This window comes from Cetorhinus maximus, chromosome 5 (assembly GCF_964194155.1).
Source record: "Cetorhinus maximus chromosome 5, sCetMax3.hap1.1, whole genome shotgun sequence".
In the NCBI taxonomy this organism is placed as follows: domain Eukaryota; kingdom Metazoa; phylum Chordata; class Chondrichthyes; order Lamniformes; family Cetorhinidae; genus Cetorhinus; species Cetorhinus maximus.
Genome location: NC_135883.1, coordinates 138,812,311 through 138,830,693, shown reverse-complemented (window position 1 = coordinate 138,830,693; position 18,383 = coordinate 138,812,311). Strand labels below are relative to the sequence as shown.

At 43.3% G+C, this 18,383-nt stretch overlaps 1 protein-coding gene across 4 annotated transcripts in view; it reads right to left on the bottom strand.

Annotated features, from left to right (window-relative positions):
• Positions 1-18,383, bottom strand: part of sobpa (sine oculis binding protein homolog (Drosophila) a) — a 321,657-nt gene that overhangs the window by 226,355 nt on the left and 76,919 nt on the right. For all 4 annotated transcript variants that reach the window (XM_078542519.1, XM_078542518.1, XM_078542517.1 and 1 more), the window contains exon 2: positions 5,481-5,619. In XM_078542519.1, the coding sequence (XP_078398645.1) occupies positions 5,481-5,619 (139 nt within the window). The remainder of the gene's footprint in view (positions 1-5,480; positions 5,620-18,383) is intronic.

The following is an 18,383-nucleotide window of genomic DNA, read 5'->3' as shown; positions in this document are numbered from 1 at the left end:
GAATCAAAACCCAACTGGGAAAACGGGGGAGCAACCAGAGAAAATATGAGGCTGTGATTGGAGGAGTGGAAAGCGGGAGTCGTACCTGACTCACTGTCAGATTATCAAGGTTTCAGCAGCCGCTGGTAGAAATTTCCCAATTTGCCAATAGCCAGTTTGTCTATGGGAGCTGGAGATTTGCCCCTGTCTCCAGCCCCGGTCCACAGCTCTGTGAAAGCCTATTAAAGGTGCTGATAACTGAAAGGCTTGGCTTGGAATGTGTGATAGCTCAGGGAAACGAATATCCCGCTTTACCGCAGATTGCACATCTCTCTCTCATTTACTTCCTCGTTTTTAACTTCAGCAGATAGGTACAAACAGTTCGTATTTTATCTAGCATGCTTTACAAAAATTATTTAAAAATTTAAGCATAGCTACACTAATCCAAATATATCTAAATCAACCCGCCTCACTAACAGAAAGGGTGGTGTATATTCTGGGATGCAAATGTGAATATCAGGAACCCGCTATTCACTTTGGATGTTTTGTGTTATAATTAAATCAGGCCAATGAAAAACTAACCAGGAGAAAGAATTAAGATAAAATTCATGTTGAAGGGTTAGTTGCAGAACTCAAAAGTAAAAGCCCTCTCTACAGTTCCGATAACTGTGGCCCAGGACCCTTCCCCTCCCGACCTCTTCTCGAAAGTCCTCCTTCAGGATTTAGAGTTAAGTTCGGAGGGGGGGCGGGGTGGCGGTAACAGCCTTTGTAGGTGAGGGGACGGTGCGGCTGACCAGGGAGATAAATTAAATGCAGGGACAAAGCGAGCCACGCACTTACCTTGAAGTCCACTCCTGATAGTTCGGAGTCATGTTCTGCAGCCTAAGTTGAATCCGATTAACAAACAGAACAAAAACAGAATTACCTGGAAAACCTCAGCAGGTCTGGCAGCATCGGTGGAGAAGAAATCAGTTAACGTTTCGAGTCTTCACGACCCTTCGGCAGAACTGAAGTATAGTTAGGAGAAAGGTGAAATATAAGCTGGTTTAAGGTGGGGGGGCGGGGGGAGAGAGAGAAGTTGAGGGTGTGGTGATTGTGGAGATAAGCAAGCAGTGATAGGAGCAGATAATCAAAAGATGTCACAGACAAAAGGATCAAAGAGGTGTTGAAGGTGGTGATATTTGTCTAAGAAAAGTGCTAATTAAGAATGGAAGACAGGACACTCAAGGTACAGCTCTAGTGGGGGTGAGGTGGAAAGACTGACAAGGTTTTAGTTTTAGATTTAAAAATAATGGAAATAGGTGGGAAAAGAAGAATCTATATAAATTATTGAAAAAAAAAGGGAGGGGGAAGAAACGGGGTGGGGGTGGGGATGGGGGGAGGGGGAGTTTAAGATCTAAAGTTGTTGAATTCAATATTCAGCCTGGAAGGCTGTAAAGTGCCTAGTCGGAAGATGAGGTGCTGTTCCTCCAGTTTGCGTTGGGCTTCACTGGAACAATGCAGCAAGCCAAGGACAGACATGTGGGCAAGAGAACAGGGTGGAGTGTTAAAATAGCAATGGACAGGGAGGTTTGGGTCTTTCTTGCAGACAGACCGCAGGTGTTCTGCAAAGCGGTCGCCCAGTTTGCGTTTGGTCTCTCCAATGTAGAGGAGACCGCATTGGGAGCAACGAATGCAGTAGACTAAGTTAGGGGAAATGCAAGTGAAATGCTGCTTCACTTGAAAGGAGTGTTTGGGCCCTTGGACGGTGAGGAGAGAGGAAGTGAAGGGGCAGGTGTTGCATCTTCTGCGTGGGCATGGGGAGGTGCCATAGGGGGGGGTTGAGGAGTAGGGGGTGATGGAGGAGTGGACCAGGGTGTCACGGAGGGAACGATCCCTACGGAATGCTGCCAGGGGGGGTGAAGGGAAGATGTGTTTGGTGGTGGCATCATGCTGGAGTTGGCGGAAATGGCAGAGGATGATCCTTTGAATGCGGAGGCTGGAGCAGTGATAAGTGAGGACAAGGGGGACCCTATCGTGTTTCTGGGAAGGAGGAGAAGGCGTGAGGGAGGATGCGCGGGAGATGGGCCGGACACGGTTGAGGGCCCTGTCAACGACCGTGGGTGGAAAACCTCGGTTAAGGAAGAAGGAGGACATGTCAGAGGAGCTGTTTTTGAAGGTAGCGTCATCAGAACAGATGCGACGGAGGCAAAGGAACTGAGAGAATGGGATGGAGTCCTTACAGGAAGCCGGGTGTGAGGAGCTGTAGTCGAGGTAGCTGTGGGAGTCGGTAGGCTTGTAATGGATATTGGTGGACAGTCTATCATCAGAAATTGAGACAGAGAGGTCAAGGAAGGGAAGAGAAGTGTCAGAGATGGACCATGTGAAAATGATGGAGGGGTGGAGATTGGAAGCAAAAGTAATAAATTTTTCCAGGTCCCGACGAGAGCATGAAGCTGCACCGAAGTAATCATCGATGTACCGGAGAAAGAGTTGTGGGAGGGGGCCGGAGTAGGACTGGAACAATGCTCCACATACCCCATAAAGATACAGGCATAGCTGGGGCCCATGCGGGTACCCATAGCCACACCTTTTATTTGGAGGAAGTGAGAGGAGTTAAAGGAGAAATTGTTCAGTGTGAGAACAAGTTCAGCCAGACAGAGGAGAGTAGTGGTGGACGGGGATTGTTCGGGCCTCTGTTCAAGGAAGAAGCTAAGGGCCCTCAGACCATCCTGGTGGGGGATGGAGGTGTAGAGGGATTGGACATCCATGGTGAAGAGGAAGCGGTTGGGGCCAGGGAACTGGAAACAAACAGAAGACAGCACAGAGGTACATGAGGACCGACAACTCCAACCCCAGCAAACCCAGTCGTGGGGAGAGTGACAAGGTGTGTTCTACTGGGCTAACGATTGCTGTTGTTTGGAATAGCAGCAATCATTGGCCAAGTAGCCTGTCAATCGGGATGGTCTACATACCTGGTTGGCTCCTTTGGACATTGACCATCCTGAATGACAGGCTACTTGGCCAATGAGGCCAAGCCCTCCTCAAGCCCGGAGCCCGGTGATTGGCACCGTCTGCATCCCCTCTCACGGGCCTTGACTGTGAGGAGGATAGTGTAAAGTTTCACAAGGACATAGGCGGGTTAGTGGAATGGGCGGACAAGTGGCAGATGAAATTTTAATGCAGATAAGTGTGAAGTGATTCATTTTGTTAGAAAGAAAATGGAGAGACAATATAAAATCAGGGGTGCAATTTTCAAGGGGGTGCAGAAGCAGGGGGGCCTGGATGTATATGTGCAAGTGTCACTGAAGGTGGTAGGGCAGGTTGAGGGAGTGGTTAATAAAGCAGATGGCATCCTAGGATTTATAAATGGGGCATAGAGTACAAAAGCAAGGAAGTTATGACAAACTGGTATAGAACACTGGTTCAACCTCAACTGCAGCACTGCATCCAGTTCTGGGCACTAAACTTTAGGAAAGATGTGAAGGCATTAGAGAAGGTGCAGAAAGTATTCATGAAAATGGTTCCAAGGGTGAGGAATTTCAGTTACATAGCTAGATTAGAGAAGTTGAGATTGTTCTCCTTGGAGAAGAGAAGGTAAGAGGAAATTTTATGGAGTTATTTAAAATCAGGAAGGTTCTACAAAGTAGATAAGGAGAAACTGTTCCATTGAGAGAAAGATTGAGAATAAGAGGGCACAGATTTAAGGTAACTGACAAAAGAAGCAATGGAGACATGAGGGAAAACATTTTCACGCAGCGAGTAGTTAGGACCTGGAATGAACTGCCTGAGTGTGTAGTGGAGGCAGGTTCAATCGAAGAATTAGAGAAGGAATTGGACTACTGTCTAAAAAGGAAGAATGTGAAAGGCTACCTGGAGAAGGCAGAGGAGTGGCACTCAATGAATTGCTCCTTCCGAGAGCCAGCAGAGACACAATGGGCCGAATGGCCTCCTTCTGTGCTGTAACTATTTTATGGTTATATGACTCTATGAAATTGTCTTTTGAACGCATGTCTACTGCCCGCTTCATTGGTCTTTTGGGTTCACATTATGACAATTCTTACCCTTCGGTTGAAATCAGGCAAGCAGGGAATGCACAAGGGTCATAATACAACAGGGCAGGCACACTGGCAACCTATATCCAAAACTACCAGATACCAACTAGAATAGAGCAAAACTGAATTTTACAATGTTGAAGTGCCACTTAAAACTGGTGAAAACTTTATTTAACATCCTCTCTAAATATGCTGAAAGTCAATTGCAAGGTTGAGTATGGGCAGTGATTTGGTCAAGAGACTCACTTCATGGTAAGACATTTGTCTGATAGAACACACATTGTTTTCTATGGGCCTCCATAGAAAACAAACAACAAAATATTATAAGAAGATGACATCTCTCAATACTGTTCCAGTCTTGAACAAAAGTCATTCAACTCGAAACAAATGCTGATAGGCCTGCTGAGTTTTCCCCAGCACTTTCTGCTTTTATCTCTCAATACTGGCTCGCTTTCTTGCAAAAGTCTACATCACGGCCTTTTGAACATACAGTAAAAAAAATTTAATCAAGACTCTGCACGCTCGTTCACCATCCAAAAGTGGAAGAAAATACCTTTTTGCTAAAATTACTTTGTTTTCATCAACACAATTAAAATTAGGATTGAATGAAGACCAGAGTTAACGTTTGAATTAAAGGGACAAAATTAAAACTAAAATTAATGTATTTCCAGGAGTAAAACAACATGGATCAGTGGTCCACATTTGGAACAGATGTTGAAGATTGGAACAGACAAATGATACTTAGTTATTACGAAGCACCTGTTTATTATTTCTCAAGGGCCTTGAAGCTCTGCTGCAAGACACTAGTTTCCAAACACTTAACACCTCTATCTAAACTTCCTCTCTGATATTCTGTTGGAGGCCATCAGTCCATTTACCTTAAACTGCCTATTATTTATGCTAAAATCCCAGAAAGTAAATTTCAGACTAAAGCTTTAAGCATTCACTGATGTCTCACAGCGTAACTACAACTCAACATTTCATTGTGGGAAGCGAACAAATTTTGATTTTTTTTTTGACACATCCAGCTTGAAATTATTCTTAAAGAAACTGAAATTAAAGTATGGAAAGCAAAAGAAACCTCAAATTTTCACTTAACTTTTAAGACCGAAACTTAAATATGAGAAAAACTGGGAGACAAAAGACTCAACTATAATGAGGATTAAGCTTATCTGAGGCTTATAAATAAAATAGCACAAAAAATTCCAGATCTAGTGTTCATTTAAAACTACAATTAAAGTGAAAACAAACTCCTGGATAAAGAAGATACACCCAATGCAACCACTTAAATATACACCCAATGCAACCACTTATCCTCCGTCAGACAATAAAATATAAGTGAATTTTGCAGAAAGACTGCTGTGCTCTGAAGGGACAGCTATGGAGAGTTTCTAACTACAGTCAACCAACACATGCAACAATAGATGAACACAGAACACAGAACGCAAGACAGAGGCTTTTTTTTACCTTTCAACACAGAAACATGTTGGCGGCCCTCAATATCCACAGGGTAGTTCTTAATCTCAATGTCTTCCCCTTCTTTTAATTCCACCTTATCATAGCCATACCAGCCAAGGAGTTCATTCATGGTGTTTTCTGCAAAATTCTGACAGAAAAGAATTAAATGTTGGTGTAAGCAATGAATAATCATTCCGGTAGATGAGTGCATTAACAGAACCTCTCTCTCTCTCTCGAAGCAGTTCACAAAATACTTTGACACATCTGCTGCCTACTACATTGATACTAAGTCATATTCAAAATGTTTAAATGTGTTTGAACCTTAAACTGACTGGCTCAGGCATTTAAAAATGGATCAGCTTGAAATGCAAGGTTTATTTTTTTTAAATAAAAAGGTAATGAAAGGGTTATGATAAAGAAATCAAATGTCAGTGTTCTGCAGCAGCAAGGCTGCCAGTTGGATGTGTCCACACTGGGAGTAGAATGGCTGCCCACACGATGAACAAGAGTACAGTGGTTGAAGGACTGACAGGAATAGTCGTTTGGTAGTACAGAACTTGACTAATGCTAAAACAAAAGAGACATGCTATCGTAGCTTTTCGTCTTGCATTCAACAGGGTAGCTTGCAAGAAATTACCACACTATAACGGGGGAACAACAATTTATACTGCAAGAGAAGAGAGTGCTGATTGGTTGGCAAGTGGACTCTGATTGGCGGAGGTGTTGCCATGGAGAATGCAGCATAGAACTGTTAACTGTCCAGCATTTGAATTTAAAAAAGGAGGGAACCAACAAGAGGGAAAAAAAACTACGTGACCTCATCTTCACCAACCTGCCTGCCGCAGATGCATCTGTCCACGACAGTATAGGCAGGAGTGACCACTACACAGTTCTTGTGGAGACGAAGTCCCATCTTCACATTGAGGATACCCTCCATTGTGTTGTGTGGCGCTAACACCGTGCTAAATGGGATAGATTTCTTACAGGTCTAGCAACTCAAGACTGGGCCTCCTTGAGACGCTGTGGGCCATCAGCTGCAACAGAATTGTGCTCAAACACAACCTGTAACCGCATGACTCAGCATATACCCTATGCTACCATCACCATCAAGCCAGGGGATCAACCCTGGTTCAATGAAGAGCGTGGAGGGCATGCAAGGAGCAGCACCAGGATATTTAAAAAATAAGGTGTCAACCTGGTGAAGCTACAACACAGGACTACTTGCACACCAAACAGCCCAAGCAGCATGCAAAAAGGCAATCCCACAACCAACAGATCAGATCTAAGCTCTGCAGTCCTGCCACATCCAGTGATTAATGGTGTTGGACAATTAAACAACTCATTGGAGGAGGAGGCTCCACAAATATCCCCATCCTCAATGATGGGGGATCCCAGCACATCTTGATTAGTGCCCCACCCACAAACATTCACTTCCTCCACCACCGATGCACAGTAGCAGCAGTGTGTACCATCTACAAGATGCACTGCAGAAACTCACCAAGGCACCTCAGGCAGCACCTTCCAAATCCATGACGTCTACCATCTAGAAGGACAAGGGCAGCAGATAGGTGGGAACATCACCACCTGGAAATTCCCCTCCAAGCCACTCCCCTTCCTGACTTGGAAATATACCACTTCAATGTCGTTGGGTCAAAATCCTGGAACTCCCTCCCTAACAGCACTGTGGGTGTACCTACACCACATGGCCTGCAGCAGTTCAAGAGGCAGCTCACCACCACCTTCTCAAGGGCAATTAGGGATGGGCAATATATGCTGGCCTAGCCAGCGATGTCCACATCCCATGAACAAATATAAAAACAATGCATCATGGCAATGCCTCCACCAATCAGAGTCCATTTGCCATCCAATCAGCAATCTCTTCTCATAAAGTATAAATTGTTGTTCCCCTGTTTTTCCCCTGGTAATTTCTTGCGTGCTATCCTGATGAGTGCAAGATGAAAAGACCAACTGGAATTTTATTCAAATAAATCTCTTTTTTGTGTCATGATATAACTGTTGCCGTGCTGACTGAAAAAATAAAATGTGACGTTAAGAAACATAAAACGGAATTAGCATTATCCATGGACAACATTTATTTGTTTCACTTCCTTCAAGTGCACTCATGTCACTTTTCAAAGCCAATGCACATTTAAAAATGAAAACACTTAGAAATGCAGCATACATATTGTCACACTTTACAAATCAGTTTGCAACCTACTATGGGGTCGTGAAAAAGGTTATATGCCTTTCCGAAAGTAGAACAGCAAGGAAGGAGGAAAAACTTGCATTTACATAGCACTTTATCACATCCTCAAGAATCGCAAAAGCTCTTCACAATGAACAAGTTACTTTAGAAGGGTAGTTATTGATGTTAGGTAACAAATATGGCAGCCAATTTGCATGCATCTATGTTCCAAAAACAGCAAGTCAGGCGAATGCCCAGTAAGTTGTTTTTGAAAGTATTGGCCAAGAACGAAATCCTGTCCAGGTCACTGGGAGAAAAACATATTTTTTCATCTTTATAACAAGAGAAGCAGACCAAAATTAAAATGTTTAGTATGAATTAAAGAAAAGCTAAATCATCTATGGATGTGTAACCACCTGTTTGAAAATCTTGTTTCAGTGTTTATATTTGTCTAAACATGCAAAATGCTGAATCTCAATGAGCTTAAAGATTTTAGAAACAATTAATTTCTATTCCCTCATCAGACTCCACCCCCAACCCCAATTTTCCTTCACCGGACCCCACCCCTGGTGTTTCTGCAGGCCCTAACACACTCCTCACCCCCAATGTTCCTTCACCAGACACTAGCCTCACTCCCCCACCCCCTCGGTGTTCCTTCACAACACACATTCTTACTGTCAATCTCCCAAGATTCTCCTAGACCTAAGAGTCACCAGTAATTTTATTGTAAGCACAGGCTACATGACGATAAAAATACCCCCTAGTGTGTATGTGTGTCACAGTCACTGTGTAAAGTGCTTTGAGCTAATTGAACATGGTAAAACACTACATGGAAGCAAGTATCAATATTTTTGTGTGCTGCACATTTTCATCTACATTACAAAAACAAAATCTTTTTCCGGCTTGTGTGCATGGTTAGGAAACGCTGCAGCCAAACACAACAGCTTGTTCCCACTGTCTCCATGGAATTCTGGCAGTGAACATGAAAACAAGCAAGAGATCCACCGAAATTAACTTTTTAAGATTAATTTGCCTATTTGAAAACAGTATATCAAGGCACTAAGCCACAGCATTCTGGTACTTATACCAATAAATCCTTAGGCACCAGCTAATAGAAAAGATGTGTGCTTTTTCTGATATTTCATTTAACCCCATTCATTTTGAAAAATATATCCGATTAATACCTAATGCAAGGGTTTATGACAGCACCACCAGTAGAAATATAATGGACTACAAGTGTGTTTTCAGCAATAAACCAACTCACATAATTCAGCAAAAGCCGGTATTTGCTGTGACAGATCATTTATCCAGTGCAATACAAAGGAGGGGTGAAAACTCAATTAACCTAGTGCCATTGAGTTTATTTGAAGGTCTCTTAATTGCTCTTATGATAATCTACTCCACTATGGCAGCTGTCAAATATTTCCAATTCAAAATACATGGCCTAATTTTTTTTCTCTCTGAGGAAGCAATTACCCACAAAATGTTTGGGTTCCTCTCCCTCTCAACCCAAAAACATATTTCAATTGGTCTCAATCATGAGGGGGAACCTCACCTCAGGATTTCACCCTGGCAAACTGCAATGGCACTTTTTCTTAATGAAGATGACAAAAATGCAAATCTACACCTAAATGCATCATAAATGCTGGGCTCAGAGTCACATGGTGTAATACTGGTGACAAGCAAGTTAGTGATTTGGGATGAAATAACTATTATTTCAGCAAAGCTCTTCAGCCCTCATTATAAGTAGCTGGCAGAGGGATTGCAAGTTGATAAATACCCTTGCTATGGATATCACACTTTCTGATTGCATCGCTTTCCTACATTGCACTGTTCACTTCATGAATGTAATCAACATGGCACTTAGCATCATCCTATCCAATATTCTTCTGATTTTAGGATTAATTATTCCTCCAAAAGATACATGCTTAGATTAAAACCAGATCTGATATTTTAAAAATTGAGAAAAAAGTCTTTTTGTTTTATTTGTCTATGGGATATGGACATTGCTAACCACTGTTTATTGCCCATTTCTAATTGCGCTTGAGAAGGTGGAGGCGTGCTGCCTTTTTGAACTGCTGCAGTCCCTGTGGTGTAGATGGGGGCGAAGGAGAGATTGACAAAGATGTCATGAACAAAAGGACAAAGGGGGTGTTAATGGTAGTGGTAAGTGCTAAAAAAAGGCGCTGCTAGTGGCATTAAGGTAAGAAAGCAGAATGTGATAATAGCAGAACAAGGCTAAGCACTCTGAAAAGAACAACCACTAACAGATGGCCCTGGTGGGGGTGGTGTGAGGGAGGGGGCGGTGGTGGGGGAAAATGGATTGAAAATGGGATAAAAAGGGCGGCTAAAAACAATGAATAAATGAATGAAAATAAAAATGAATAAAAATAAGTGGACAAAAAATAAAAATGAATTTTGAAAAAAGGGATTAAAAAAAAGGGGGTATTGAAAGAGGAGAGAATTCATGATTTGAAGTTATTGAACTCAATGTTAAGTCCCGAAGGCTGTAAAGTGCCTAGTCGGAAGATGAGGTGGGTGTTCCTCCAGTTTGCGTTGAGCTTCACTGGAACGTTGCAGCAGGCCAAGGACGGACATGTGGGCATGAGAGCAGGGTGGTGTGTTGAAATGGCAAGCGACAGGAAGGTCTGGGTCCTTTGCCCCCACCTATTGCTAGCCTTCTATCCAGCTTCACCTGCTCCACACACACACCCCCCCGCCCCCCCCCCCATTAAACAGTATAAATTTCATCACATTTCTCCTTCTCTGTAGCTCTGAAGAAGGGTCTTACAGATTCAAAATGTCAACTCTCTTTCTCTCTCCACAGATGCTGTCAGGCCTGCTGAGTTTTTCCAGCATTTTCTGTTTTTGTTTCAGATTTCCAGCATCCACAGTATTTTGCTTTTATCCACGGGTTTGAAAGATGCTGTCAAAGAAGCCTTGGCAAGTTGCTGCAGTGCATATTGTCGATGGTACAAACTGCTGCCACTGTGCAACAGTGATGGAGGAAGTGGACATTTAAGGTGGTGGGTGTGGTGCCAATCAAGTGGGCTGCTTTATCCCGGATGGTGTCGAGCTTCTTAAGAGCTTTTGGAACTGCACTCATCAGGCAAGTGGAGATTTGTGACCTGTGGATGGTGCACAGGCTTTGGGGAGTCAGGGGGTGAGTTACTCTCCACAGAATTCCCAGCCTTTGACCTGCTCTTGTAGGCACAGTATTTATATGGCTGGTGCAGCTCAGCTTCTGGTCAATGGTTTCCCGCAGGTTGTTGATGGTGGGGAATTCAGTGATGGTAATGCTGCTAACTGTCAAGGAAAGGTAAGCAAATGCAGTCTTGCTACGTGTGATCATTGCCTGGCACTTGTGAGGAGCCACAGTTAATTGCCACTTAACAGTCCTGAATGTTGTTTACATCTTGCTGAATCTGTGGCTCAGTCCATAGCACCCTCGCCTTTGAATCAGAGGGTTGTGGGTTCATGTCCCACTCCTGGGAAAAAAAAACCAAGAACTGTGATTGTACTCAAAAGAAAGAAGTTGCTGAATCCAGAGAGGTGTCAGCTGTGGCTCAGTTCATAGCACCCTCGCCTTTGAATCAGAGGGTTGTGGGTTCATGTCCCACTCCCGGAAACCAAGAACTGTGATTGTACTCAAAAGAGTTGCTGAATCCAGAGAGGTGTCAGCTGTGGCTCAGTTCATAGCACCCTCACCTTTGAATCAGAGGGTTGTGGGTTCATGTCCCACTCCGGGAAACCAAGAACTGTGATTGTACTCGAAAGAGTTGCTGAATCCAGCAAGGACTGCTTCAGCATCTGAGGAGTTAGGAAAAATAAAGACCACTGTGGAATCATTAGTGAACATCCCCACTTCTGACCTTATGATGGAGGGAAGGTCATTTTTGAAGCAATGATGAAGATGATTGGCCCTCAGCTTACCTCCCTCAGGAACTCCTTTAGTGATGTCCTGTAGCTAAGATAATAAGAACCTTAGAAATAGGTGGAGGAGTAGACCAGGTGGCCCATTGGGCCTGCTCACTCATTCAATTGTGGCTCATTGTTGGCTTCTAACTCCATTTACATATCCACTCTCCATATTTCTTGATTCCCTGAAAAAGCAAAAATCTATCTATCTATCCCAACCTTAAATATAATCAATGGTGGAGAATCCACAACCCTTTATGGTAGAGAATTCCAAAGATTCACAACTTTCTGAGTGAAAAAATTTCTCCTCATTGCAGTTCTAAATGACCGGCCCCTTAACCTGAGACTGGAGACTGTGTCTCTGTGTTTTAGATTCCTCAGCCAGGAGAAACAACCTCTCAATTTCTACCCTGCCAAGCCCCACAGTGACCAACTCTCAGGGGGAAAAAAAAATCAAGTCAAGGGACACTTTGACCTGGGAGATCATACGACAGGGGCAGCGTGGCGATCTCCAGAAAATATAGACCCAATTTAGATAGCCTCTCATCATTGAACAACCCTCTCATGTCAGGGACCAATCTGGTGAACCTTTGCCATACTGCCTCCAATGCAAGTATATCCTTTCTTAAATATGGAAACCAGACTGCACGCCCTATTCCAGATGTGGTCTCACCGAAGATATGTACAATTGTAACAGGGCTTATTTACTATTGTACTCCAATCCCTTTGAAATAAAGGCCAATTTGTCATTTGCTTTTCGAATTGCTTGCTGTACTTGCATGCTAACTTTTTGTTTTCCTTGTATGACTGCACCCAAGTCTCTCTGAACATCAACATTTAGTTTCACACAATTATAAAAATATTCTGTTGTTCTATTCTTACAATCAAAGTAAATAACCTCCCACTTCCCCACATTATACTCCATCTATCACCTTGTTACCCATTCATTTAATGTGTCTACATCATTTTTCAGCCTTTGCGTCCTCCTCACAGCTTGCATTCCCACCTAGTTTCGTTTCATCAGCAAACTTAGGTACATTACTCCGTTTCTTTTTTTTAATTCATTCACGGGATGTGGGCTTCGCTGGCTGGGCCAGCATGACTTGCCCATCCCTAGTTGCTCTTGAGAAGGTGGTGGTGAGCTGCCTTCTTGAACCGCTGCAGTCCATGTGGTGTGGGTACACCCATGGTGCTGTTAGGGAGGGAGTTCCAGGATTTTGACCCAGTGACAGTGAAAGAACGATGATATATTTCCAAGTCAGGATGATGAGTGACTTGGAGGGAAACTTCCAGGTGGACATGTTCCCGTGTATCTACTGCCCTTGTCCTTCTAGGTGGTAGTGGTCGTGGGTTTGGAATGTGCTGTCTAAGGATCCTTGGAGAATTCTTGCAGTGCATCTTGTAGATGGTACACACTGCTGCTACTGTGCATCGGTGGTGGAGGGAATGAATGTTTGTGAATGTGGTGCCTATCAAGCGAGTTGCTTTGTCCTGGCCAGTGTCAAGCTTCTTGAGTGTTGTGGGAGCTGCACTCATCCAGGCAAATGGGGAATATTCCATCAAGCTCCTGACTTGTGCCTTGTAGGCTGTGGATAGGCTTTGGGGAGTCAGGAGGGGAGTTACTCGTCACAGGGTTCCTAGCCTCTGACCTGTTCTTGAAGCCACAGTATTTATATATCTAATCCAGTTCAGGTTTTGGTCAACAGTAACCCCCAGTTTGTTGATAGTGAGGGATTCAGTGATGGTTACGCCATTGAACATCAAGGGACGATTGTTGGATTCTCTCTTGCTGGAGATGTTCATCGTCTGACACTTGTGTGGCACAAATGTCACTTGCCGCTTGTCAGCCCAAGCATGGATATTGTCCAGATCTTGCTGCATTTGGACATGGACAGCTTCAGTAGCTGAGGAGTCGCGAATGGTGCTGAACATTGTGCAATCATCAGCGACTTTCTGACCTTATGATGGAAGGAAGGTCATTGATGAAGCAGGTGAAGATGGTTGGGCCAAGGACACTACCTTGAGGAACTGCTGCAGTGATGTCCTGGACCTGAGATGACTGACCTCCAACAACCACAACCATCTTCCTTTTGTGCTAGGTATAATTCCAACCAGTGGAGCGTTTTCCCCGATTCCCATTGACTCCAGTTTTGCTAGGGCTCCTTGATGCCATACTCGGTCAAATGCAGCCTTGATGTCAAGGGCAGTCACACTCACCTCACCTCGGGAGTTCAGCTCTTCTGTCCATGTTTGAACCAAGGCTGTAAAGAGGTCAGGAGCTGAGTGGCCCTGGCAGGTTACTGCTAAGCAAGTGCTGCTTGATAGCACTGTTGATGACTTTTTCCATTACTTTACTGATGATCAAGAGCAGACTGATGGGGCGGTAAATGGCCGTGTTAGATTTGTCCTGCTTTTTGTGTACAGGACATAACTGAAAACTTTTCCACATAGCTGGGTAGTTGCCAGTGTTGTAGCTGTACTGAAACAGTTTGGCTTGGGGCAAGTCATTAATATAGACTGTGAACAGCCATGGCCCCAGCACTAATCTGTGCAATACTCCTATAGTCAGAGCCTGCCAACTTGAAAATGCTCCATTTACCCCTATTCTTTGCTTCCTGCCTCTTAACCAATCTTCTATCCATGCTAATGTATTACCCCTACAACAACTACAACCATCTTCCATTGTGCTAGGTATGATTCCAGTCAGTGGAGAGCTCCCCCACTATCATGATTCCTGTTAACTTAAATTTTGTTCGGGCTACTTGATGCCACACTCTGTCACTTGATGTCAAGGGCAGTCACTCCTACCTCGCCTCACCTCTAGAATTCACTTCTTTTGTAAATGTCCAGGTCAAGGTTGTAAAGAGGTCTGGAACCAAATGATTCTCGTGGAATCCAAACTGAGAATCAGTGAACAGGCAATTGCTGTCTAAATGCCGCTCATAGCACTGTCAGCAACATCTTCCATAACTTTGATGATGATTGACACATTGGCCAGTTTGAATTTGTCCTGCTTTTTGTGGATAGGACATACCTGGGCAATTTTCCACATTGTTGGGTAGATGCCAGTGTTGTAGCTCCAATGAACAGCTTGGCTAGAGATGTGGATAATTCAGGAGCACAAGCCTTTGGTACCACAGCCACGATGTTGTCAGGGCCCATAGCCTTTGCTGTTGTTCTGTTATATGATATCGCTTGGAGTGAATCAAATTGGCTGGATACTCGAATTTGAGATACTGGAGACCTGCGATGGGTCATTCACTCTGCACTTCTGGATGACGACCGCTGTAAATGCTTCAGCCTTGAAGTTTGCATTTGTGTTGGGCTCCACCATCACTGAGGGTGGATTTGTTCATGGGCCTTCTCCTCCATTAGTTGTTTAGTTTTCCATCACAATTTAGGGTGAGATGTGGCAGAACTGCAGAGCTTTGATCTGATCCATTCATCGTGGAATTGCTTTGCTCTATCACATGCTGCATCCGCTGTTTAGCATGCATGTAGTCACGTGTTATAGCTTCACCAAGTTGGGGTATCTCATTTTTTTTCTCGTCTATACTGCTCATTGAACCAGGATTGGTCCCCTGGTTTCATGCCAATGGTAGAGTGAGGGTAATGCTGGGCCATGGGGTTACAGATTGTGATTGAACAGAATTCTTCTGTACTGATGGCCCACAGCCTCTCATGGATGCCCGGTTTTAAGCTGCTAGATCTGATCTGAAACTATCCCATTTAGCACAGTGGTAGTGCCACACAATACAACAAAGTCAATGCTGCAGTCAGTGTCATGCTCAGTACAAGCATGAGGACAGTGGATATTATGGATTGGAAGATCATACTTTGTGAAAATGGCCACAAAATCTGTTAAAATGGTTTCAACTTAAGATGAGGCTATGGGCATTAAAACTGTGGACAGTATTCAATTCTACGGCCAATATTTAGTTAAACATAGACCTGATTAAGGATACAGGGATCAGTGCTGGAACTTCAACTGTTTACAATTTATATAAATGACTTGGATGAAGGGATGGATAGGAAGGTTGCCAAATTTGCTGATGACACAAAGATAGGCAGGAAACTAAGTTGCGAAGAGACAAAAGAAGGCTGCAAAAAGATATAGCTAGGTTAAGTGAGTGGACAAAGATCTGGCAAATGGAGTATAATGTGGGAAAATATGAAATTGTCCATTTTGGCAGGAAGAATAAAAGAGAAGCATAGAATGGTGAGAGATTGCAGAGCTCTGAAATGCAGATGGATTTGTGCATGAATCACAAAAGGCTATTATGCAAGTACAGCAAGTAATTAGGAAAGCTAATAGAATGTTCTCATTTATTGTGAGGGGAATTGAATACAAAAGTAAGGAGGTTATGCTTCAGTTATACAGGGCACTCATGAGACCACATCTGGAGTACTGTGTACAATATTGGTCACCTTATTTAAGGAAGGATGTAAATGCATTGGAAGCAGTTCAGAGAAGGTTTACCAGACTAATACCTGGAATGGGTGGGCTGCCTTATGAGGAAAGGTTGGACAGACTCAGCTTGCATCCACTGGAGTTTAGAAGAGTTAGAAGCGACTTGATTGAAACATATAAGATCCTGAGCGGTTTCTTGACAGGGTGGATATGGAGAGGATGTTTCCTCTTGTGGGAGAATCTAGAACTAGGGGACACTGTTTAAAAAATAAGGGGTCGCCCATTTAAAACAGGGATGAGGTGAAATTTTTTTCTCTGAGAGTCGTGAGTCTTTGGAACTGTCTTCCTGAAAAAGCAGTGAAAGCAGAGTCTGTGAATATTTTTTAAGGCAGAGGTGGATAGATTCTTGGTAAGCAAAGGGGTGATAGGTTATCAGGGGTAGGCAGGATGCAGATTTGTGGTTACTATCAGATCAGCCATGATCTTATTAAAAGGAGGAGCAGGCTTGAGGGGCTGAATGTCCTTCTCCTGCTCCTTGTTCATGTGTTCGTATGTACTTCGCAGTCTCCTGTGAAGTTTAAACATCTCATTGTTTAAGGGTGAACCAGCATTTGAGAAATATGGGATCTTTTGACTGCTAGTCTCTGAGCACCATATTGAACAAAGGAGAATATTTAAGCCCAAATTGGAGCAGAGATAAGAGTTAATGACCATTGTCAACTGCTATTGTATCATGGTGGTCTGAACCCCAGAAGTGTTAACCCTCAGTCATGTGACTGAAACAAACTTTCAGGGACTGCAGTTTAAAATATCCTGAACAAAGCAAATCCAGCAGAGAAACATCTGAAACACCAGAAACATCTGAAATATCTGAACCTTCATATCTGATAGTCTTCTAATGCAGCCAAAGTACTGGACTTGTCCCAGCTTACAAGTCCACCTGAGAATCAATCTCCTGGCTTTTCGTGCACAAGAGGCTTTACAGCTTCATGAGAATCCTTTGTTTCTAAAAGACCTTCACTCCAACTAAAGAAGTTACCCAACTAAGAAAACATCAGGCCTGCATCATCATAAAGACTGAGTTATAAAATCCTTCTTTTCAATTAAGACTAACTTCTTCTACATCTAATCTTTGCATGTGTGATAGTGAGACGATCTTGCGCTTTATACATCCAGGTCAAGTGTGATAATAAATAACCATCTTCATTTTTTAAAATCACCATGAAGCCTGCTGCTGGAATTTATTTTAAATTAGGATAAATCTCTCTGAGGGGAAGAAAATACACACACCTTACATACAAATATTCTGATTACGGATTGGAAGGATCCATACAAATTCTGTCCATAACAAACAGAGGGAGTACTCTGTGTGAAGACAGGTCTTTGTCTCCACAAGGATTGTGCAGTGGCCTCTCCTACCTGTAGTGTCAAGGATAGATGCATTTGCAACAGGTAGATTGATGAGGACAAGGTCAAGTTGTTGTCCCTTGTGTTGGTTCTCTCACCTCCTGCTGCAGGCCCAATGTGGCAGATATGTCTTTCAGGACTCGGGCAGCTCGGTCAGTTGTGGTGCTACTCTTGGTGATGGACATTGAAGTTCCCGATGCAGAGTACATTCTGTTACCCTCAGTGCTTTTGCCAAGTGGTGTTCAAATGGAGGTGTAGTATATTGCAAGATGTTGCAAGCATTTTGTTATATTGCCCTCTCTGCTGCCCTTTCTGTTGGGGAGGTGTAAATCAAGTTTGTTCAATACAGCAATGGCTGCCTGCAACTGAGCATGTGTTAGTCTTACTCAGTGCAATACACAACAGGAGAAGCACTGATTCATCAGCTGAGAGAGAGCAGTGGGTGGTAATCAGCAGGAGGTTTCAACCTAATGCAAGCCTGATGTGACAAATTGCATAACTTTCCAGCACAGGGAATATTTCATGGTACTCTCCATAGCAATGAGCAGCATCAGGCTGCAGCATGGCTTCAGCTGCCTTTGGCAAGACAACTCAAATATATTCCACAGGGATAAAGCATCAGGGACTCAGCTAATGAACATAGCTAATGACACCGTCAAATCTTTTTTGCACATTTTCAAAGATAGTTTGAAATGCTCATTATTTACTTCAAGTATTTTCTTCCTTCCTCCCAAAATTAGTTTGATTATTTTCAGGTGGTAAATATTTTGGTTTCATTGCTGTCTCATGTTTTTCCAAGTTTCTTTTGATCTGGCTTCACGAAATGGAAGATAAAACATGTTAATTGAAAGGTTTAAATATATTACTTAGACAAAATGTGACGCAAGGAATTGCCTTCGATTGCCAAAGGGCAATGTAAAAGTAGATCAAGGGTGGCATTTTCTTGCTCGTTGGAGAAAACTTATAAAGAATTCAAATAGCCTCAACACTC